Below are 25,903 nucleotides of genomic sequence, written 5' to 3'. Positions count from 1 at the left end.
ACTTCATCGATTTATTTGCAAATCAGCCTGGATCAGTTTTTCTTTTTATATTTTATGCTAATTTTGACATTTGTTTGCTATTATATTTTGTAAACTGTTAAATGAGTATGTTAGAATTTGATTGACATCATCTACTTCATTTCTGTTTTTTCTATTTTTAGATAATTTTTCCTGAATTTTTTTTTTGTGAAATTTTATTAATTTTTTAATTCAAAAAATCAGTTTTTTTTAAATAAACCGATTCAAAACAATTTGATTAGATGCTAAAACAATTTGGTTCAGATATCGGTTCTGTCAACATTGGTTCTAGCTCTAGGGCTGGGAGATGAGATGAGCCACTCATGGCTCAGCTCATGTTTGGCTCGTACAGAGCTCATTCGAACTCGTGAAATAGGCTCGGCAAGCCCCCAGCATGAACAACCAATGTTCAGCTTGGCTCAGCTCGTACAGACTCGTTAATTAATAATAAATATATTTTATATCATAGGGTGAAGATGGTTGACCTATTTGGTTTGCAAGCAATAAGTTGAGAGTTCAAATCCTACTGCTTAAAAGTTTGAAAAGTTTATTTATTTTGTAAATGAGTCAGTTTGAGCTTCGCTCACTAGGTATATATATTTTTGTAAATGAGCTAGCTCATACTCAGATTGTTTAGCTCGGGCTTTTCATGGGCTCAAGCTCGGCTTAACATAAGAACCTAGCCAAGCTTGAACACCCTCTGTTCGGGTCGTTTGGCTCATATACCAGCCCTAATTGATTCAAACAATAAATATACATAGAGCTAATGTGCTGATTTCGTATCATATCAGGGTATGGAAACAAAGATCTAGAACCAGTTCATCAGCAGCCCTTCCCTGGTTAGATATTGCATTAAGGAAATACTGGTAGCTGTGCAACCCTTAGGTGCGCAGCTACAGTGGAAAGGCCAGTGCCCAAAAAAAATGCAAAAGAAAATAGGCAAAACGCAAATATTTTGCATTTTTTCCCCTTTAGAGCAGTTTCCAACCACTGCTAAAGGTCATAGCGGAATTAGGAGCTCGTCTTAATCCATAATCTGATCCAAGCAAGACCTGGACTGAATGTGGTCAAACCTTTGGAAAAATAGATCAAATCACATATCCTGGATTCAATGAGTTCATGATCTGTTTCCAATTTGCCCACGTGATCTAATTTTCAACCTTTGGCCTGCAACTGTTAGGACAAGTGTCCCAAACACCAAAATTTTTGTAGATGAGGTTGAATTCTACTTATTAAGCTTGCACAAGCTGAACTCAGTTTTCCTTGTTAACTCACTCCTCTATATTAATGTTTCTGCAACATTGACTGTAGCCATGACTCAGAAAAAAAGCTCAGTGGTCCCAAATTGTTCACTAAATTAGACCTTGAAAGGTACTCACCTTTCATGAGAAACCATCAATGAGAAATCCACCAAAAGCTTGATGATTTGTAAAAGTGTTCCTGCATTAAACGGGTGTTAGTTTCCACCGTTAAAAATGTAGTGCACATCACTACATCTTGCATATCTCTTGGGAAGGGTATACATGATTGGCATGCATCTACACCTAACCAAAAAATAATGCTCCATGATGGTGTCTGAATAACTGCCTTAAGCCGACCCACCTAGCCCAGTGTACCGAGCCTTTGTGGTGCAAGACCAACTTTTTTTGATGAGGAAGAACCCTCACTGAGAACCAGGTCATTTAATGAGCCTGGCCCCTGCGAGGTAAACCCCGGGTGTGGTCACCGTCACCCAAGCTCTTAGGGAGACAACCAGTTAAAGGCACCGCACAACCGGTGGGAGTTGAACCTAGGACGAATGGGTCAGCACCTTCTCCCCAGGGCTGCAGCCACTCTGGCGACCGGGGCGGGTGTGCAAGACCACCTGTATTAAGATGGTGGAATCTTGTAATTTCAACCCCCACAAACTCTGTTACAGATATACATCTTTTGAATGGCCTTTTCACCAATAATCCCCACATGAACATAACCCTTGCTTGAAATGGTGGAACCTGTGCTTATCTCTTATGATTATTTCCCTTTCAGCCACCACAGATACAAACTTCATGGCTGTATGACAATCTCCACACATCCTAAGGTTTTTAATTATCCTAATTGGTTCCCCATGGCTGGTTTTCATCAGACCATATACCACAGCCAACTTCTCACTGTGAAACTTCACTGCAACTTCCCTTTCTTCCCCCTCTAACTCATGCAGAACAGAGTCTGTTTCTGGTATGTAGCCAACTTCTCTCAGCTTCCACACCAACACCTCCAGCCCTGCATGTATCTCTCTGCTTTCTGGGTGTGTTTTATCTCCCATGCAGAACACATGCGCTTGATTGTCAATCTCAATTAAGCTGTAGCCTGGTTGTTTCTTGAGGCCTCTGTTCTTCATCATGCTTCTCACTATTTCCACTTTGTCCATCCTTCCTGCTGCCGCATACAAGTTGGACAGCAGCACGTAGTGTCCAGAGTTATCTGGCTCTGTATACAGAAGATGCTCAGCAACTTCTTCACCTAGTTCAAACTTCTTGTGCATCTTGCATGCACCAAGCATTGCTGTCCACACTGCCGGTGGCACTGCACCTTGTATGTCTGTCTTAATGAACCGTGCCGCTTCATTGAAAAGCCCGGCCCGACCGAGCATGTCGACCATGCAGACCTGATGCTCAGCTCTTGGTGACAAGCCATAGTCCCGCTTCATGCACCTAAACACCTCCTGGCCCTGGCTGACCAACCCCGCATGCGCGCACGCTGATAACACTGCGATGAACGTGACGTCGTTAGGCTTTGTTTCTGAGCTCCTCATCTCAAAGAACACCTGCAGTGCTAGCTCTCCGAATCCATTCATTCCGTACCCTGCAATCATGGCCGTCCAGGCAACCACATTTCTATGCTGCATCTTGTCGAACACCGCCCGTGCCTTGTCAACATGACCGCACCGAGCGTACATGTCGATGAGCGCAGTGCCCAGGGTCAGATTGATCCCAATTCCCTTCTTGAGAACCTGATCATGCAGCCGTTCACCCAGATCCAGAGCACCGAGTTGAGAGCAAGCAGAGAGCACACTGACCATGGTAGCCGAGTCTGGTTCCACTTTGACCTGCTCCATTTTATCATAGACCACGACAGCCTCACCTGCGAGGCCGTTCTGCTCATACCCAGCAATCATGGCATTCCAAGCAATCACAGTTCTCTCGGGCATATCGTCAAACACTTTCCTCGCTGTGTGCAAATCGCCGCATTTGCCATACATGGCAACCAAAGCGGCCTGAACAAACCGGTCAGAACAGAACCCGCATGTCACGGCATGGGAATGAATCGCCTGGCCAGCTAAGAAAGCAGCCAGGTCCCCGCAGGCCTTGGTGACGGCAGTCAAAGTGAACGAGGACGGCACGAGGCCGGCGGAAAACATGAGGGAGTATAAGTGGAGAGCATCCTCAGGGAGGTTGGATTTTGCCATGGCACGGATCAGTGATGTGTATAGGAACGCATCCTTGCAGGGGACCGAGTCGAACAGTTGGTGGGCATAGGCTGCACTGCAACCTGCCATGCAGCTTAGTGTGAGCAGCTTGGTCAGCAGAGCGGTGACCCTATGCTCACCCGTGACAACTATGTGGGCATGGACTTGATGCAGTTGTTTTAGGTGAGGGCCAGCCCTAACCAGAGCTCGGTGCGCTAAGGAGTAGGCCCTTGAAAACGGCTCCATTAGCGCGCGGGGATGCACAAAGGAGGAATAGAATGAAGGGCATGCGGTCTGCTCTTACAACGTTACGGCGTGGTTTGCGCGACCATCCGAGGAACTGGAGCAATGTTTTTGCATGGTGCTGTTGATAAGGCAGATCCAATGAGATGGATTGGCTTTATTTGTGTGGAACACAAGGGGTCCTTTATACCTTCAAAGATGTGATTGGACATCACATCAATGACCAATTTCAGGAACTTGAACATTCACTACTTTGCTATCCATTGACGCCATAAATACTGAAGTTGGTGATGTCTGTCAAAACTGCTCCTTGTCAAATTTGTATTTGAGGTGGATAGATTGATGATCAACATGAATGAACTTCCTTTGCGTATAAAGGTATCGAGGTACAAACCAAATCATGTCAGATACAAACCCAGGTCCAAATTTCCTGCATAAGATCCGAATGTGTCTCGCTCAACAAAGACCCCAATATTGTGTCAAGATCTGAATCAGATACAATGACATAAAAATTGAACCTGGGTCAGGAACATACGTGGTAATATTGGATCCACTAAAACAGGGCCAAAATAAAAAGGTTTTACATCTCTCTCTCTCTCTCTCTCTCTCTCTCTCTCTCTCTCTCTCTCTCTCTCTCTCTCTCTCTCTCTCTCTTCTCTCTCTCTCTCTCAACAGATAGGAAATATTTGAATATCCAGTCCAACTCCGACACATTATTTCCAAATTCAGATCCTGACGGTAAGATCCAAATGTGAATTTAAAGTGGACTCAGATTTGCTAAATTGGATTTGGATCAGTATTTTAAGTCAGATCAAATTCAGATCCATATCAAAATCCTACCCTGTTTCATTTATTGCATCCAAAGAGCTGAGTTTTTATTTTTTTTATCCAATCCAAATATCACCACATAAATTTCAGATCCAGATTCATTCTTACCATTTTGGATCTGATCAGATTCAGATCTACATAGTACATTTCAAGTTTGAATCCAGATCTAACAAGATCCAGCCCGTATTCAATCTGTTTGCAGCCCTACTAGTAACATTTGACAAGCCGAGCCAAACAGCCCTTGTCAAGAACTCAGCTCCATAGTCACCGGAAGCACCTCCCTAAGGGGAAGTGCGCTTCCAAACCAGGAAATGTGGGAGAAGCTCCCTTCGCATCCTTTTCATTCCCACTCATTTTTCTTTAGCTTCTGACTCGCTTTCCCATTGTTTTTTGTGTTTTTCATATATATATTCTCTTTCCCTCGCTTCACTCTGGTTTCCTTCAAGTTTCCTTTTTGGCTACTCGCGCTTTATACTACTTTTTGAAACTCACTTTGGCTTAATGCATTGCTCCTCGTATCCATTTGGCTTCCTGTGCTCAGCTCATCAAAGCCTCCCGGAGAGCATGAAGGACCAGGTAATGAAATGAAGCAAACAGGAAGCTTAATTCCTTTAACACCCCCCACCATTCATCCAAGTTTGGTGAGAATCTGCGACTCTCTCTCTCTCTCTCTCTCTCTCTCTCTCTCTCTCTCTCTCTCTCTCTCTCTCTCTCTCTCTGTGAACAAAAAAAGAAACAAATTAAAGAAGAAGAAGAAAGCATCCAATTGCACAGATAAGTTGGGAGATTATGTGCTCTCTACTGCTTCTAGCAGCAATAATCAAGCTAGATGCCACCAAAAACCCATAATCTCATGAATATTTAAATTTCCAACAGTCAAACGATTCAACTCCAGATTCGAAGGAAGATGCGCTTTAGGTTAACATGGAAAATCCACAATACCTTAGCTTTACAAGGCTTGCTCTAGTAAACAAAATCAAGAATGTAAGTGTTCAAGAACAAGTCATTCATCATTTGAACCAAATCGAAATGTAAGCAAGAAAGCATCATTAATGAGGCATGAGAATTGAAAGCAAAAAGATACCAAAGTATGGAAGAAGTGTCACCATCCAAAAGATGAGGTCCCAAAGTAGGAGAAAAAATGAAAAAGAGAAACAAAACATATTATCCAGTCACAGTCTGATGAAAACCAAGTTTTACTCGACCATTTTTCTTCTAGCCCTCGAAGAGAAAAGGAATTCTACCAGGCATCCTTTATCTGCAATCTGTTGAAAAGTGAAAACAAAAAAATCTCATTCAAAAAATTAAAAAGTTTAATAGTCAGCATCTAAATTATTTGTGTAGGAAAACTATATTGCAAATGATTCGTAGGTCAACCACAGTTGCTCAGCTTGCAGATGGAATAGAGTCACTCGGTTGAGTTTGATAAGTTGGCAGTTACGGACAGTCTTTTGTGGGTTTGACTATGAATGATGTCCCAAAAAAATAATGCAATTAAAATCCGGAGCTAACCAAAACTAATCTGTTCCTCAGTATGCAGGTTGAAAAACTCACCATCTGCTACGGGAAATAGACAGGCCAGTTATGGTAGTATGATTCACGGAATGCCTTGGACCTCTTATTCCACTGCAGAGGCACAAAACAATAACTGCTTACTCAACTCTCATAGAACTTGAGAAACTAATGCCATGGTATATTGAAAAAAAAATGAGAGGCAGATCAAAGCAAAAGATGCACATATATCAAATCAGTGAGAATTGTTGTAAAAACAACATGAAATGAATAAACTATTTTAATCACATGTTTGGAGCATATCATGTTGCATTTTTGTGGCTTAGTTCACCCAAAACAAGTCTAATTGTCTTAAATCACTATGTGGGAACGCAAAAATTTAGAACCACGGACCCTACTCTCAAGACCGTGGTCTTAATCCTAGCCTTCCCCACACTGAAGTTCCACACTAACTGTGGCAGCGCAGGCTCATATGAAGATTAGGGACATCTTAGTTCACTGGACAACAGAGCTGCATGGGGGTCCACTGACTGGTTGCATCAGCTTCTCACCTGACACATGCTCATTCCAACTGAATGCTTTAGCTACTGAAGCACAGCAAGTAGCGGGCCTTTTTATTCACTCGATGGCTTTTAGCAAATGTATGATCATCCGAGCAGTTGACCAAGAAGGCCACTCAAGTTGAGGTTGTTAATAATAATCTTTTGATTGCTAGAGGATTTGGGTCATTATCCAAGACAGGCCATGAGTCACAAAGAGCCTAATAACACTGACCGCCAGATTAAGATATTTATTCTTAACAATCAAATAATAACAAAACTGAAACTGCACTAATATTAATTTTTTTTCTCAACTTTTAACTCATTAACACATACAATGATGTGCATTGGTGAGTCTGGGCTGTGTTTCATTATTTGCTAAAAAGAGAAAAAGAAAGGGGAAAAAAACTCAAATTCAGGTTGGTTCTCAAACTCAGGCAAAGCTAAGTGGTAGGAACTGCATTGGAGGTAAGAATGCAGTTTGGTAGGGAAGAACACTCACTAAGAACTTGTATGGCTGCCCCTTATTCATAGCTCTCTTCCAATGATAGTGTTCAAACAGCATTGCTCGATCATGCCAGCTGCAAAACACATAATAGTAAAATATATTAATAAGAAAACAAACCAATCCATTCTTTATTCCTCTATATTTGGAAATAAAGGAGAGATCTTAACATCTCGAGATTGTGTTATGCAAAAATATTAACAGTATTGTGGTATATGTAGACAAGCCAGGACCAATCAATAATATGAATATTAGTATGTGCAAAGAATTCAGGAACTCAACCTTAGTTTTCAATTACTTTCCTGACTCAATAAAAAAACATATTCAGCAGATGCCATGCAACATTCAAAGAACAGGTGTGACTGCCAGTAACTCGGCTTGTTTTAATTCCGTATATTCTTTTAGAAATTCAATTTGAAATTTATTGTGATTAAGTCATCTCAGAAACTGGAAAAGTATGTTCAAGAGGTTTGGGACTAATTTTTCTTAGTACATTTTATCACCATTTTTGTGTAATTTCTATTCTACTTCAATGCAGTCGCCTCAAAAAAGTTACATCATCTCAGCACAAATGGCTGAACAGGCCAGTGCCAAGCAATTAAATTCCTTTAACCTAAAGAGACAAACTGCAGACAAGCACCCACAGAACGCATAATTTAGGTGATGGGCAGGATAGGCACTGATAGAAAATCCAATTTTTGCTGTATTGCCTCGCAAGATTTGCTTTCATGCCTTCAATTATTGATAGGTTCTTAAAAGAAGGCACACAAATCAACAATTCACTCATTGAATAATTAAAACTCATCTCAGCTGAAGATGAAGACTCCAATCGCTGTCCAACATCCTAGGAAAAAACTCAAGTTACACAATTCATCACTGTCAACAACAACAACTACGCCTTCATCCCAAAATAATTGGGGTCGGCGATATGAACCAAAAAAGAAAATCATTATGGGTCTTCCACATGAATCCTTCTCCTCCAATCGTTTCTATCCAATGCCATGTCCTCGGTGAGGTTCAAAGCATTCATATCCTTTCCTATCACCTCCATCCATGTCTTCCTAGGCCTACCCCGACCTCTTTTAACTAATATATTTTCCCATTTCTCCATCCTTCTAACTGGAGCATCATTAGGCCTTCGCCGAATATGTCCAAACCACCGTAAACGATTCTCTCTCATCTTATTTTCAATGGGTGTGCAACACCTACCTTCTTACGTATCTCCTCGTTCTGAATCTTATCTTTTACTGTATTTCCACACATCCATCTCAGCATACGCATCTCAGCTACACTATTTTTTGAATATGATGTCTCTTGACAGCCCAACATTCCCTACCATACAGTAAAGCAGGCCTAATAGTCGTCATAGACAAATTCATCACTGTAATAGACAAATATGTGAGAATCAAGCAAGGGTCACCAGATAAAAAGCAGAAGGCAAGCCAAAGAAGTACTGCCACTACTAACAAATCCTTTCAGACGACCTTGAATGGAGTTTGTGATAGAGACTTAGATTTTGGTGAACAGAGCAGCATCAGAACAACAGTGGAGGGTAATATCCAAGTAGTTCAAACACCAAAAACTGTAGCATCCAATAGTTCTGCCACTGCTAACAAATCTTTTCAGATGATCTGAATAGAGTTTGTGATAGTGACTTAAATTTTGGTAACCAGGGGCGGAGCAAGGAATTTAAACTAGGGTAGGCACAAATGCACAGTAAAAAGAAAAATAATTTCTATGACAATATACATATATCGAATGCTAAAACAAATCTGACAAAAACAACACAAAAAAACATCAAACCATAACAGAAATCAAAGATGGGAATCATGATTATTGCTATTTAAAAAACAAGTACATGCTAATTGAAACAAAAAAAAAACTAAAATTATCATTTGTGCTAATTGAAACAAAAAAAACTCTAAAATTCTAAATTCTAACCAAAGTCAAGTATTCATTTTTCATATTTAGTGCTAATTTAAAAGAAAAAATTCATAACACCTTAAAAGCATAATCCAAAATTCATGTCATTTAAACAAATACAAAATTGAAACCCTAATTCTTACATCATCAATGTTGTAAGTATTGTTACTTATGGGTTTTGCGACATGATACACACTCGTACCGCAATATGAGTGTGTATTGTACGATACACCCCTGTATTGTGTTGTACGGTGTGATATAGGGTGTATCGTACGATACACCTTCAGCACACTTTAAAAAGGCCGAAAGTTACTTTTTTATTTTGGGTTTTAAATACCTTTTAAAGGCCGACTTCTCATTTGTCTAGAGACCATTAGAAGTGCATTTTCACTATTTTTTCACCCAAAGAAGTGGGTTAAGGTGAAAAAAAAGTAAATTTTTATCATTTTTTCACTCAAGAAAATAGGTAGAAATCATTTTTCCACACAAGAAAGTGAGTTAGATCCACAAAAATTAAAGATTTATATCAATGTAAAAATCAGGCTCCACACTCCAACAAAGATGGTATAAGTAGGGATGGCAGTGGGGCGGGGGACAAGGTTTCCACCCCCGCCCCGCCTCAAAATTTTATCCTCCACCCCCGCCCCGCCTCCGCGGCGGGGATGGATTTTATCCTCCACCCCCGCCTTCATCCCCGTTTCATGTCCTCCACCCCCGCCCCGTCCCCGTCCCCGCCCCGCCCCGCCCCGCCCCGGCCCCGCCCCGTCCCCGTCCCCGTCCCCGTCCCCGTCCCCGTCCCCGTCCCCGTCCCCGTTTGTCAAATTGCATCCCTACTTAGAAATCATTCACGTTAATATTTCAGTTAATGATAAATGAATTCATCCACATGGAAAACAGGATCTCCCCGCCTTCATAGCCCAGACAAAAATTAGATTTTACTTGTGCCTAGTAAACTAATACATAACATCCATGGATCATGCTCTAGAAGATATTGAATGGACTCAGTTCCTCATCCTCCAATTTTTTCTGAACTGGAGAATATTATTTAATAATTAGAAAAATGAATATGCAAATAAGTTGATCTGAAATGTTAAAAAAAATTAAGCCAAATCAAACAACCACTATAAATGAAAAAATTAACCTATTGAAACCTGCTTTATAATCACAGAAAAATGTGTCCACTATATGAGAAGATTTGACAGCACAAGCAAAACCACAGAGTGCAACACAAATTTGAAACATGAAGGTCCAGAAAGAAAGCAGGATGGAAATATTGCCCTTATGCTTCTTCAGAATGTCAAGCAAAACCCTAGTCCAGTAGCCACGATAACTTAGATTACCAAGATCGGAGAGTGGTCTCTCAGGTGTCCCAACCTTACCTTCTTTTTTTGATAGTTCATACGCTGACAAACAAACAATGCATCAGCCATGTCAAAAGTTGTTTTTAAGATCTCAGAAGATGTCAAACAATGCATCAGCCATGGAAGGAGGGAGAGATCGTGTCGGCCAACGGTGGTCGGCGTCGGCCAACGGTGGTCGGCGACGGCCCAACTCCAATGATAATGCGGATGGAGAAGGAAGGGGAAGAGGCGACGGCCCGGCTCGGCGGCTCCAGGAAGGAAGGGGAAGAGGCGACGGCCCAGCTCGGCGGCTCCAGGGTTAGGAAATTAGGGAAGGGAGTTAGGGTCAGTAAACATGTAGAAAAATATAAAGGGTTGGGGGCGGGGATGGGGCGGGGCCGTGATGGGGATTGGCCGGGGGCGGGGCGGGGATGGGCCGGGGCGGGGGAACGTGCTAGTCCATCCCCGCCTCCACCCCCGGACGGGGATGGATTTTAACCTTCGTCCCCGCCTCCATCCCCGTTTCATACCCTCCATCCCCGGTCCAAACGGGGCGAGGCGGGGCGGGGCCCCATCCCTAGGTATAAGATGATCTGGCACGGCAATGGCGCACTCAAGTAATGAGTGGAAACCGATTGAAAATCAAGTACAACTATTGCCATAATATTTTTGTTTACGTAATATGAAATTATGAGTCTTGTGCATGGTTGTCAGTTGAGGAATCGGGAGCGAGAAGCGATACGGGAAGCGGGAGCGGGAAGCGATACGGGGCATTTTCAAAATTTTAGAAAGCGGGAAGCCTGGGACCACTTCGGAGCGAATCGGGAATCGTCTCGGAAGCGACCTAGGAAGCGAATCGGAAGCGACCTAGGAAGCGAGGGGGAAGCGAAAAAAAAAACAAAAATAAAAAATAAAAAATACAAAAAAAATTGAAAAAAATGGGTGAAGCGCAGGGGAAGAGAGGGGGAAGCGTGCTTCCCTGCGCATTTCGAAAGTGCGACGTTTTGCGCTTCCGAAGCATGCTTCCCCACTTACCTAGGCGCTTCTGGTAACTCTGGTCTTGTGGCCTATGTCACATAGGTGTAGGTGCGAATGTGGGTGTGGGTGCGAGTACGAGTGCGGATGCGGCACTTTAAAAAAACTTAGGTGCAGGAAGGGTGTGTGTGTATATATATATAATTTTTAATAGTTTTAAGTTAACACTGTGTAATATAATATAGATAAAAATGAACTTTATTAGGGTTAACTGAATCTACTTTTGGATAGAAATGGACCTCAGTGTGGTTGACTTCACCTAACACAAAGGAAGTTGTGTCCAAGTGTCGCACCCACTTGGGTGCGACGCGGGTGCGATGCCCTGTTAGAAGAGTCCGTGTTACATAGCTTGTTGCATGTTCTGCAAGATATTTAATATTTTGCATTGTTCTTATGAGATATGCATGCAATATTATCTATGATTTTATCTTAGTTGATGTTTGATGATATCTTATGCAGCTCATAGAGACATAAATGTTTCATATGTGATTTTATTGTTGTATTTTATGCAATTCATTATTATTTTGTGATATGACTTTTTAGAAATTTTGTTAATTTTTTTAATTTTCTTGATCTTTTTATTTTTCAAAAATTTTTTATTAAAAATTTATGCTATTTTACAATACTATATGATACAATAAGGTTACTTTGGGCCCAACCGATACGGGTAATGATACAATGCTTACAACCTTGATCAATTATGTATTTATGCTAATCAAGAATGTAGAATCATGTTTCATGTTAATTAAAAAACACAAAAATACCTAAATTAAATATTCAGCTTATTTAAAAACAAAATAAAAATTTAAATGATATTCAGAAAAAAATACAAAAAATTATAAAACCTAATTAAATCTTCATACAATTTAAAAAAAAACTAAATAAAAACCTCAATCATAGCAAACATTATTCATAGTTTTCATATTGATTAAAAAATACAAAAATAACTAATTAATATCCATCTTATTAAAAACCTAAATGCTAATTGGGAAAAAACACAAAAACCCTAAACCTTAGTTATTGAAATACTATTTAAAAAAAAGTAATTAAAAAACCCAAATCCTAATCCTAACAAACATTTTTAATTTCATATGCTAATTGAAATATATATATATATATAATAAAAAACTAATTAAATACTAATTAAAAAATTACTAAAAACCTTAATCCTAAAAAAGGCATGCAAAAAAGAAGAAATCGGACAGCGGATGGCCGGCGGCAGGGCACCGGTCTGAGCAGGAACAATAATATATATATATATATATATATATAGAGAGAGAGAGAGAGAGAGAGAGAGTAATAGGTATGTGCTAAATGAGTTTTTGCATTTTATTGTTAAAGTTTTGACCGTAAAGATGTGATCTATGTACTTTATTTTATAGGGCAAAGCTCTTGAAGTGTTCTATTCCAACACATGGGTGGGTTCTTATAACGTTCGAAAAATCAATGGTCCAAAATCTTTGTAAATTTTTTGAGGCTCCAAATAACATTTTTTCATCGAAAACACATGATCCAGGTGTGGATTCTTCATAAATCGACCATGCCCAACACATTTATGGGGTCGAAACTAAGAAAAAAACACTAGAAGAGCAGAAAAACCCATTTAGCATGTTTCATTTAGCATATTTCATTTCGCATGTACCCATTACTATATATATATATAGGAAAACCCGTAATCATGGATGGGTTAAATGTCAAACGACATCGAATGCATGGATCAGCATTGATTTTGCGAAAAAATCGACCACTAGCGGTGTTCATGACCACCACTAATGGTCTGTGTGAAAAATGCATGTTTCCCCACTGATCTTTGTGCGATCAGCTTAGTCGTCATATGCGCTAGGTGGTGAGATATGCGCTAGGTGGTGAGCCTCTAAAAAGGCCTATGCAGGGCCTAAGAGGACTAGGCGGTATGCCAAATAAAAAAATTAAAAAAACATACAAAATATGTAAACAAACTATTAAAATTAATAAAAAAACATGTATACAACATAAAATCAATCAACAATAAGCAATTGACAAATAATAACATGTCATCGAATATTGTAAAGCAATTATATTATATAACTTGCTAAAACAAATTAAGAATAAATTAACAATTGAATAAACAAATCATACAACTAACAATGTGAATGAACAATATACAATAAATCATGTATAAAAAAAATTAACAACAACAATATACATAATACAAACAATAGACAAATAAGAAGAAGAAATGAATAATTAAATAAACAAGCCATGATGCAACAAATAACCTTCTCAAAAAATTATGAATAAATGAGCAATTAAATAATCAAACCACACAACTAACAATGTGAATAAAGTTCAATAAACAATATACAAAAAATAAAATCATGTATAAAAAAATTAACAACAAATAAGAAGAAGAAACCATGCAACCGATAACCTGCTCAATGCAAATAAAAGACAAGTAAGCAATTAGATAATTTAAACACAATTAAAGCCTTAACAATATTAAATTCGCATCCAAGTCATACTAAAATGTCATATAAGTCGTAACTAAACTACTAAGATTCCATGATAACTAAAAAACTAGTTTCTAGAGCCTATTTGTCTAACATCACGATAGTATTTCCCAAGGCTGTCAAACTAGGAAGAGGAAGCAGAAAATGATACGAAAAGCGGAATCGAGAAGCGAGACATTTTAAAATTTATAGGAAGCGGGAAGCGAAGTATCAATTTGAAAGCGAAATAGGAATAAAAATGAAGCAATACGGTAACTGAATAGGAATTGAACAAAAGCAAATAAAAACTAAAATAAAATTGATCATTCTTATATTTCATGATTTTTCAGTAAAAGAGATAATTTTTTGTTAAAATCTAACAATAATGGTTACTAATTTAGAGAAAATACATGGAAAGTCACTAACCCTAGATTAGGTTATAAATAATCTCATTAGAGGAGGTGAAAGGCATCTTCCTCTTGGGATTCATGCCCCTCACATCCTCTCTCTCTCTCCTCTCTCTCTCCTCTCTCTCTCCTCTCTCTCTCTCCTCTCCCTCTTCTCCGGCTAGTTCTCTACCCTCTTTCTTCTTCTTCTTCTTCTTCTTCTTCTTCTTCTTCTTCTTCTTCTTCTTCTTCTTCTTCTTCTTCTTTCTCCCTGTCATCGAAGGGTGGTGGTACACATGCCATCTCATCGGAGGACTATTCTTCTCAATCCCTCCGTACGAAGCGACTGCAAGGTACGTGTCTTCTCTCCCACTTCTTTAATATTTCGCATTTAGTTAGGTTTAGTTTATTTCATCAAGTGCATACAACCGCATCTCAGCATATAGCATAATATGTTATTTTCTGTAGGTAAGATTTATTTTTTTGTTCCATCGAATATTTGAAATCATGTTTCAGCATAGCATACTGCATGGCATGTTGTTTGGTTGCATATAGTTAGGATAAAACTGAATTTCGCACAGCATATAGTTGGGTATTTTTTTTTTGTTTCAGTTTTTATTTTTTTGAGTGGACACAGCTGCAGATCTGATCAAGTTCCATTGACCAGACCTACGTGATCAGCATATTCACGCAGATCTGGTCAGGGTCCTTTAATCAGACCTGTGTGGTTCAGCCTGATCATGATCAAGGCCAGACCAGGCCCAGCGGTAGCCAATCAGTCTAGTGGTGCAGACTGATTTGTGCAAAAGTTTTTTTTCCTTTTCTGGTCCACACTGTAGGCTGATCTGCAGTGGATTCAGCGTGAAACTAAATCAGATCTGAGCCGACCTGCGATCTGTCAGGTCGGGTCAGACCCAGTAAGGCTGAACGACATATTTGTTTTGGATTTGCTGACAATTCGATCACTGCGTGCGCGGTCCAGACCTGATTCAGTCATCCTGAACAATCTGATTGGGCGGGATTAGTTTATGTACATAGACCTGCATGAATCAGCAAGAATACGCAGATCTACATAATCGCAGGGTGGTGCAAAATCGAGGTCTGCCGGAATTAAAATTAAAATTTTTGTTTGCTGATTGTTTGCCTTGCCCAACCAGATTCGGCCAGCATACAGCCGAATAGCTTATACCAGCCGAGCTGCCTATTCAAGCAGCGATTGATTAAAAATTCTCATAAAACAAAATATTTAAGTATTGTTGATTGCTGATTGCGGCCAGTTTGCGTGTTTCCCCTCAGTTAGCTGATGCAAAGTTAGACCTTAGGCGCTGCATATAGTTTTAGATTTTTTTGTTAGGATTAGATACATATAGATTTTTTTGTTAGGATTAGATACATATAGATTTTTTTTTAGTAGTTATTTTGCAACTAACAATACTAGATTAGGTAGTCTAGTAGTTCGTGTTTAGTGATTGTGTTTTGCAGGTGGGTTCACTTTTGAGATAAAAGTGCGATAGCGAAGGGTCGTGCACGTTTTACGAAAAGAATGCTAGTTCACGAAAAAATGAAACCCTACAGATTTTACTTTTTCTTATTTTTTTAGGGTCACAGGGCCATTTATTTTAAAAAAGTTTGTAATAAGGCATCTTTATTTTTGGAGCCCTCCGTAAGAGATAACTCATTTTAGTTATTTATTTATTTTTATCCAAGGCAATAAAGATTGTAATTGTGTGGGGTACAAAAATTGTTAAACACGTTCTTTGTGTTCAACTCGGACTTCACCACTAGTGTGAGCCAAAAATTGAAAATTTGATAAACGGTTTACACAAGCAATTTAAATTGAAAAAACCTTTTAAAATACTTTCTCAAAAAGTTGCATCATAAGTCATTCTTTATCTCCTCATTCGACTCGATATTTTTCATACTCATAATATATAACAACAACAACAACTACGCCTTCATCCCAAAACAATTGGGGTCGACGATATGAACCAAAAAAGAAAATCATTCTGGGTCTTCCACAGGAATCTTTCTCCTCCAATCATTTATATCCAATGCCATGTCCTCTGTGAGGTTCAAAGCATTCATATCCTTTCCTATCATCTTCATCCATGTCTTCCTAGGCCTACCCCGACCTCTTTTGACTAATATATTTTTTCATTTCTCTATCCTTCTAACTTGAGCATCATTAGGCCTTCGCCGAATATGTCCAAACCACCATAAACGATTCTCTCTCATCTTATTTTCAATGGGTGCAACGCCTACCTTCTTATGTATCTCCTTGTTCTGAATCTTATCTTTTATTGTATTTCCACACATCCATCTAAGCATACGCATCTCAGCTACACTCATTTTTTGAATATGATGTCTCTTGGCAGCCCACCATTCCGTACCATATAGTAAAGCAGGCCTAATAGTCATCCTATAAAACTCTTCCTTCAACCGCAATGGCATTTTACAATCGCACAACACTCCGGTTGCACTTTTCCATTTCATCCACCCAACCTTTATCATATGATTTACATCTCCATCAATTTCTCCATACTTTTGAATGATAGATCTCAAATATTTGAAACAATCATCCACCAGTATTTTTTGCTCACCAAGCTTCACTACACTCCCATCACTACTTCGTTGCTTACTAAACCGGCATTCCATATATTGTGTCTTACTCTTACTCAACTTAAAACCTCTTGCTCCCAATGTCTGTCTCCATAATTCTAACTTAGCATTAACCCCAGCTCTAGACTCATCAATCAAAATAATATCATCAGCAAACAACATACACCACAGCACATTTTCTTGAATTGATCTCGTAAGCTCATCATTACTATAGCAAATAGGAAAGGGCTTAAAGCAGATCCTTGATGTAACCCAACCGTTATAGAAAAATTGGTTGTCACCCCTCCACAAGTGCGAACATTGGTTACTATTCGTTCATACATATCTTTAATTATACTAATGTACTTGAGAGAAACACCTTTCTTCATCATTGTCCACCAGAGAACGTCCCTAGGTACTCTATTGTATGCCTTCTCCAAATCAATAAAAACCATATGTAAATTTTTGTTCCTCTCTCTATTTTTCTCAATAAGTTGTCTAAGAAGATGTATAGCTTTCATAGTTGATCTTCCAGGCATAAAACCAAATTGATTCTCCGATATCATGACAACCTTCATCAACCTAGATTCAATCACCCTCTCCCAAAGCTTCATAGTATGACTCATGAGTTTTATACCACGATAGTTTATGCAATCTTGTATATCACCCTTATTCTTATATAGAGGCACTAAAGTACTCATAATATATAACTGGATTCAAATATAAGTTTGTTGCATGCAAAGGTTTGTCAAATTGATTGCTCCACCTTTTATTGATTATCTCTCAAACGGAGCCATATCTTTATTCATTGAGCAAATTTATATATTAAGTAAAAGATTTGAAAGTAACCCTTATAAAAGCTAAGATAAAATTTAAAAACAAAATTTACAATTAGTAGTAGACAAAAAAATAATTTATAATTGCACATTTATTTGTTCCTTTGCACCGTCCCTTTTCTCGTAGATGTAACTCATAGCAAGTTTTTCATCGCTATCAACCAATCGAAGTACATCAATTAAAGGGGTTATTGTTTTATAGCCCGACTCGCTCCATTCCAAAATTTTGAACTCAAAATCATGCTTTCACATCTTTTACCAACTAACGTTTTTTGAGAAACTATTTTTTTCTCAATCAATCTCCAATAAATATAGACCATAGGACTTTTTTGCAATTATATATGCTTTCTAGAGTCAAAAATCTAGTAGCAAATCTCGTCACTATAGGCCTATGTAAGTCCCTTTGTGTGTGTATTTTCATCATACTCAACACTGACTTAAGTATATTTGTATATGAATACCACCAATTGCTTTGCTTTTCCAAAAATGTTCTTCAACTCTTTCAATTCTCCTATATATTTCAACATCAGATCTATACAATGTGCAACACAAGTAATTTAAAATAAATATTTTCTCTTATCTATCAACAATTTACCAGCTTTAACATAGTTGGAGGCATTATCAGTAACAACTTGAACCACATTTTCCTCCCCAACTTCTTCAACAATATCATTCAACAATGCAAAAAAGCAAATTTGCATCTTTTACTTCATTGGATGCATCAACCTATTTCAAAAATATTGTTTCCAAAAGACAATTAACCAAAAAAATAATGTGTATAGCATTTTGTATCAGTCCAGCCATCCGACATTATGTTGCATCCATATTTGGACCAATACACTTTGTATTGGTTTAAGAACTCCTTTGTTTTCTTTCTTTCTTTCTTCAAAAGTGGTTCTCGTAGCTCATGATATGATGGAGGCTTCATCTATGGTCCAAATTAGCCTATAGCTTCAATCATATTGTAAAATGAAGGCAACTTCGTTGTATTAAAAGGTATTCCACCATCATAAAACCACTTACTAATGTAGTCGCACATTGTTTCTCTTTCTTCCTTTTTGAAGTGATTCTCTAACGTAGTTTGTTTGTTCGCTTGTCTTCCTTTCTCTGGATCACTTCGAAAGAACATATCTATAGGCCCTTTTGCCTGTGGTGGTCTCAAGTCGAATGTACTACTCGGTTTTCCCTCCATCTGCGAAATTGCAGCATGTCCTTCGCCAGAATTGGAAGCTGAGAACATACTTTCACTTCTTTCATATATATTAACTCTTATTTTTTTTCATTTTTCTTCTTCGATTCCTCCATGTACTTAGAAAGTACTTTTTTTATTTCTTCAGTTGTTTTATTATAAGCCTTCAAGTTTCTTCTAATCCCAAGTAGATGTTTTATTTTGTATATGTCTCATTTATAAGTTTATCCACATTTAAGGCACATAAGAGAATTTGGATCTTGTCTATCCTTAATATAGGCCCACTCCCATGCTAGATCACCTGATTTTCACTTGAAGTTGTGCATATCTTCCAAAATTGAAAATGTCAAACTTGGAGTGATAGCACTTGCAAAAGAAGCCCCTTACATTGTTTTTCTAAAAAATGATAAGTACTTAAAAACAAAGAAACATGTAAATTCGACTATATCAAAAGGAGTAAGCAACAAATAGCATAAGCTCATATATTAATATATATCCTATGTCACATGGGTGCGGGTGCGGGTGCGGGCGCGAGTGCGGGTGCGGGGATTCGGCACTTCCAAAAAACCGGGTGCGGGGGTGCGGCACGGGCAAAAATATATAAATATATATATATAAGAGAGAAAATCCTTTACGAAAAAAGCTTTTGAAAAGCAGCTGACAGGAGCTGTCAGCAGCTGACAGCTCCTGTCAGCAGCTGACAGCAAAAAGGAGCTGTCAGCAGCTGACAGTAGAGTCAGCAGCTGACAGCAGAAATTTTTTTAAAAAAAAATTCGCAGCTCAGCAGCTGACAGAAGCTGCTGTCTCAGCTGTCAGCAGTAATTTTTTTTAAAAAATTCGCAGCCCATTTCAAAGGGCAATTTTTTTTAAATAAAAAAATCCAAAAAAGAAAATGGACCTAAATGATCCTGGGTGCGGTCAACGCACCCAGGATCGGGTTGACCGCACCCGGTGTCGCACCCGCTCCCGCGTCGAGTCGCATCGACGCGGGTGCGGCACCCTGCTAGCTGAATCCCTGTGACATAGTATATATCATATATGTGAAAAACAAATACATAAACTATACAGTATATACATACACATAAATACATACACTTATAATATATTAATATACATAAAATTACAAATACATAAACTATACATAAATCATAATCCGTTAAACACTAAACAATCAACAAAAAATATAACTCAAACAAACATTCAAATAGAGCACACTAAACAGTAAATGCAAATAATATCATTTTTTATAAATAGTAAACACAGTAAATGCTAAATTTATAATACATGTTTATGATATGTTAATCTATGTAATTATATATGTAGAGATGCTACGGTGCTCCAAGAGTACATACTCCCACATACTAGAAATCATGGTTGTGGGTTGTATCTTATTAATTAAACCTTATAGATGTACTCAACCTAGTTTATTTGATAGGAATCATGCCTTGGATCATGTGAGTCCGAGACAGGAAACAGAGAGAGAGAGAGAGAGAGAAAGACGAGAGTGAGACCGAGACCAAGAGACAGAGAGTGAGCTTGAGACTGAGTGAGAGAGACAAGAGACAGACCGAGAGAGAGAGAGAGAGGTTAAAGGAGGATGTTGACCTTCTTCTTTTTCTTCTTCTGTCCTAGAGAGAGAGGAGAGAAAACCGAGCAAGAGAGGAGTGAAAAAGGGGGGAAATGGACCTTTTTCCCCTTTTATAAGTTGAATACAGTCAACGCAAAAAAAAAATGGACCAACCTAGGCTTAAGCCTAAGCAGTCCCAGCCTAGGCGGTAATATAGGACCCCACCACCCAAACTTGATCTTTCGGGCTGCGCCTAGGTCACCTAGGCCTTTGACAACTAAGTTGATCAGCGGACGAAAATAGTCCAATAACAGTGGACGATTTGCTCATCCATTGTTACAGGCTTTTATATATATATATATATATATATATATATATATATATATATATATATAGAGAGAGAGAGAGAGAGAGGGTACTTGTCACTCGGCTTGGGGTCACCCTGATTGGGTCGGGCACGGTGGTGGCCAACCTGACCCAGGGCACTGCCCACTTGCAGTCCAGGTCAGGGTGGGTTCGTGCCCACCCTACCCACAATGTGGCTCCATCCCTGTTGGTAACAGAGCAGCATCAGAACAACAATATGGGGTAGCATCCAAATAGTTCAAACACCAAAAATGGCAGCTTCTGAATAGTTCAAAAACAATATTTTTTCCAGAACTGCCTAAGGTTCTGAATAAAAGATGAAACTGTTTTTCATTATCTCATATCTGAGTATGATTATTTCATGAAGCACCATAGAACAACCATAGGTCCACAAACAAGAAACCAATTGCCTAGCAAGTAAAGAGATACAACCAACAACATAATCTTATCATCTCAGAGATGATTCATTGTCACCTGAATTGTATTCAGAATACAAGAAAAAAAAATTATCTATTCATTTCCAGATGAATACACCAGAAAATCTGTCACACATGATTTAATTCATCTGTAACCGAGCCTAAAGAAAATGTTGGTAGGATCAAAAGTTCAACAAATTCATCAAGTATTAGATGGATTCTAGACAGAAAACTACCACTAAAAATTATGGATCTCTTGCCACTGTATTTCAAAAGCTTTCTTCGCAAATATGTGCTTAAATTATCAGGCATATTTCATACATGTATTTCTAACTTAACTTTGCATGAAGAGATTCTCTTGTCAATTTTGGACAAACATAAAGTGGCTATGCCATAAGTATTTGCACATAGATGACATGATACCATCTATATAAGAAAAAATCTCATGTGCTATATTGTTTGTAGGTAGCATGGCACTTATTAGCCAGACTATAAAAGATGCAAATTAAGAGTTATGAGAAAAAAGAAAGCAAACAAAAACTTTGAGGCATACAAGTGTGAGAGCCAGTGGATGAGCACGTGAACTGAAAGTTTAACAGGAAAACAATTCATGACGCCCATACAGCATTGCAACTGACAAGCTTCAGCATCTTGGTTCTTTATAAGACAACATAAAACAGTCAGTTACACCAGTAGAAATAGTGGTACATGGTTGACGCAAAGATAAGCTAACTGTATTTTTATGTGATAAATATGTATCTGTTTTGCTGAATGGATATCTTCCAACAACTATAACAACACACACACCATTGAATTTGAGTGTTTGAAAAGGAAATTATGAAGTAGAATAGATTGCATGGAGCTTGGTTGCATACTTCAGTGTGGACATCTCAAGCAACAAGGGAAAGAGTAAATAGTGTTGTTGAGATGGTTTCAACATGTTAAGCAAAGATACAAAGAAATATCAAGGTTGTCAAAGAGAAAAACAGAATTAAGGGGTGACATGGAAGCAGAAGCAAGAAGTGAAATACCAAGGTTGCCATAGAGGAAAGCAGCGTTGAGATGCGATGTGATGTGAGAGAGGACGCAAAAAACAATGCTTTTCAGGTATTTGTACAACAACAACTACGCCTTCATCCCAAAATAATTGGGGTCGGCGATATGAACCAAAAAAGAAAATCATTATGGGTCTTCCACATGAATCCTTCTCCTCCAATCATTTCTATCCAATGCCATGTCCTCGGTGAGGTTCAAAGCATTCATATCCTTTCCTATCACCTCCATCCATGTCTTCCTAGGCCTACCCCGACCTCTTTTAACTAATATATTTTTCCATTTCTCCATCCTTCTAACTGGAGCATCATTAGGCCTTCGCCGAATATGTCCAAACCACCGTAAACGATTCTCTCTCATCTTATTTTCAATGGGTACAACGCCTACCTTCTTACGTATCTCCTCGTTCTGAATCTTATCTTTTATTGTATTTCCACACATCCATCTCAGCATACGCATCTCCGCTACACTCATTTTTTGAATATGATGTCTCTTGGCAGCCCAACATTTCGTACCATATAGTAAAGCAGGCCTAATAGTCGTCATATAAAACTTTCCCTTCAACCGCAATGGCATTCTACGATCGCACAACACTCCAGTTGCACTTTTTCATTTCATCCACCCAACCTTTATCCTATGATTTACATCTCCATCAATTTCTCCATACTTTTGAATGATAGATCCCAAATATTTGAAACAATCATCCACCGGTATTTCTTGCTCACCAAGCTTCACTACACTCCCATCACTACTTCGTTGCTTACTAAACCGACATTCCATGTATTCTGTCTTACTCTTACTCAACTTAAAACCTCTTGCTTCCAATGTCTGTCTCCATAATTCTAACTTAGCATTAACCCCAGCTCTAGACTCATCAATCAAAACAATATCATCAGCAAACAACATACACCACGGCACATTTTCTTGAATTGATCTCGTAAGCTCATCCATCACTGTAGCAAATAGGAAAGGGCTTAAAGCAGATCCTTGATGTAACCCAACCGTTATAGGAAAATTGGTTGTCACCCCTCCACAAGTGCGGACATTGGTTACTACTCCTTCATACATATCTTTAATTATTCTAATGTACTTGAGAGAAACACCTTTCTTCATCATTGTCCACCAGAGAACGTCCCTAGGTACTCTATCGTATGCCTTCTCCAAATTAATAAAAACCATATGCAAATCTTTATTCCTCTCTCTATTTCTCTCGATAAGTTGTCTAAAAAGATGTATAGCTTCCATAGTTGATCTTCCAGGCATAAAACCAAATTGATTCTCCGATATCATGACAACCTTCCTCAACCTAGACTCGATCACCCTCTCCCAAAGTTTCATAGAATGACTCATGAGTTTTATACCACGATAGTTTGTGCAATCTTGTATATCACCCTTATTCTTATATAGAGGCACCAAAGTACTCTTCCTCCACTCATTAGGCATCTTATTTGTCCGCCAAATCTTGTTAAAAAGATTTGTCAACCATTCTAAACCTTTCTCTCCCAAGCATTTCCAAGCCTCGATAGGTATACCATCTGGGCCAACTGCCCTTCTTGATTTCATTTTCTTCAAAGCCTCTACAATTTCTTTCTTTTGAATCTTGCGCATGAAGTCACGAGGAAAAATTGCTCAAGATGAGAGTTAGGGAACTTTTATGGAATTCAAAACTAAAAAGAATCAAAATGAACATACATGTAATACTACTAGTGACTAAAATTTTCACCTCTAGAAGGTCGCTCATGTAATAGTACTAGACATAAAGATGAAAATCAGTATGAACGTGTTGAGATTGACGGGAAAAAAATCATAATCCACTAATACCACAATAACCAATAAGCATGAAATAACAATATAACTTTAGCAACAAAAATTCTATGAATGGTATGCAGAAGAGTACATATTCGTGGATATGTTACAATGAGAAGAAAATTCTGAACATTTTTTCTTACAATTGGTTGAATCACCTAAACAAAAAACATTACAATGGACTATCATTTATAGTTTATGCCTCAACTCATTTAAAATTGACTATGCTCCCCTTCATATAGAAACTGAATCCTATTGTGTAATTATGCTGCTCCTTCATAAAAAGTATGATTCTCTCATCCACAATCCCATGTTTGTCAAAGCCTGCTGCATATAACATGGAAAGCGAGCTTCAAAATTTGCTAGCTTCCAATCTCTGAAGTGGATTCTGGAGAATCGAGATTCCGAGGATAGGCAGAAACTTCTAGTAACCATAAGCAATGCCAATACCAAAATGTGGTGGTATAACACATATTGAATAGACCAATAACATTTTGGAGGAACAAGTAGGCTGAATCCTGAAAGATTTCATGCACCCCAATATAATAATCTTTTCTTTTCTCTTTGCCCTCAGTAAGATTCAAACTCAAGACCCCTCAGTCAAGATACTTAACTCTATCCCACCCAGCCATCATATTCAAACCCCACCAAAAAAATACATTAATAGGATTAAATGGAGGAATGTGTGTGTGTGTGTGTGTCAGAGAGAGAGAGAGAGAGAGAGATTATCTTCTATGTGTCTAATGGGGATGTTTGGAAGACACCCACTTCTCAAGAAAAAGCAGGGAATCTTCGATGTGTTTAATGGATTTGTTTGGAAGACACCCACTTATCCGGAAAAGCTGGGATAAAGTAAGAAACGTTGTAATCTCAGTCCACAACGCAAAAATCCCATCTTATCTCACTTATCATGTCAATCCAAACACCACCCAGTTAAGAAAAAAAAGAAATCCATGAAAAGAAAACGCAACCATCAAAAAGAAATTAAGAAAACCACAGAAATCCAGGAAGAGGAAAACTCAGAAACGAAGAAGGATCGAACATATTTCTTCGTTTTCGGGTTTTTTTCCTTACTTGTAGGCGTTGGAGAGCTGCCAGAAGTAGGGGCGGAACCAGGTGATGACGTTGAAGGCGACCGATCCAATCCAGATGCTCACGTACCGTTGCGGGTCGCTGTGCGGCACGCCCGGGTCGCCTCTGTAAGGGTTCCCGAAATACTTCTCCATCGCTCTTCTCCCTTCCTTTTTCTCTTTGGCCCCTCTCCTCCCCCTGTTAATTTATGTTATCCTCTCTCTCTCTCTCTCTCTCATCACTGACTTGCCTTGCAAGTAGGGACGGCAGTGGACCGGGGCAAGGGCGGGGGACAAGGTATCCACCCCCGCCCCGTTTCAAAATCCGAACCTTCATCCCTGCACGGATGGATTTTAACCTTCATCCCCTCATTCATTTCTGTTTCATGTCCTCCATCCCTTGTTCAAACTGAGGGCAGAGGTGGGGCAAGGCCCTATTTCCCCTTTGTTTATAAACATCCCTTAAAGGATTGAGGACGGGGATTGAGACAAGAACGGGGCAAGGCGAAGGAAAGTGTAAGTCCATCCCCACACCGGGATAGATTTTAACCTTCATCCCTGCCTCAATTCCCATTTCATGCCCTTCATCCCCGATCCAAACAGGGTAAGAGGGGTGGGGCCCAGTCGTCCCCAAGCCCACTGCCACCCCTACTTACAAGGACCTAAGTGATTAGGATAATAGAACCCAGCTGTCCATGGGACTTGGTATGATGGATTATAACTTATGAGGACTCCATTCACCTGGTAAGGGCGATTCGCA

The 25,903-nt window shown here is 38.9% G+C and overlaps 2 protein-coding genes across 2 annotated transcripts; both read right to left on the bottom strand.

The window, feature by feature from the left end:
• Positions 1 to 1,324: 1,324 nt before the first annotated feature.
• On the bottom strand, positions 1,325 to 3,709 carry LOC149848806 (Pentatricopeptide repeat (PPR) superfamily protein). The gene has a single exon (XM_090005288.1). It carries the CDS (start codon positions 3,707 to 3,709, stop codon positions 1,961 to 1,963), a length of 1,749 nt encoding a protein of 582 aa, XP_089861414.1. The 3' UTR covers positions 1,325 to 1,960.
• A 1,813-nt stretch (positions 3,710 to 5,522) lies between these two features.
• Positions 5,523 to 25,367, bottom strand: LOC149848805 (actin T1-like protein). The gene is made up of 4 exons (XM_089997563.1): positions 25,148 to 25,367; positions 7,088 to 7,166; positions 6,089 to 6,160; positions 5,523 to 5,799 (listed from the first exon to the last, which is right to left on the bottom strand). The coding sequence occupies exons 1-3, from the start codon at positions 25,297 to 25,299 to the stop codon at positions 6,095 to 6,097; spliced, it is 297 nt and encodes a 98-aa protein (XP_089853689.1). The 5' UTR covers positions 25,300 to 25,367; the 3' UTR covers positions 5,523 to 5,799; positions 6,089 to 6,094.
• Between the last annotated feature and the right edge of the window lie 536 nt (positions 25,368 to 25,903).

Source organism: Nuphar pumila, chromosome 1, assembly GCF_984573655.1.
Source record: "Nuphar pumila chromosome 1, dmNupPumi1.hap1.1, whole genome shotgun sequence".
NCBI lineage: Eukaryota > Viridiplantae > Streptophyta > Magnoliopsida > Nymphaeales > Nymphaeaceae > Nuphar > Nuphar pumila.
Note: the sequence above shows the minus strand (reverse complement) of the source record. Positions and strands in the feature narration are given on the sequence as shown.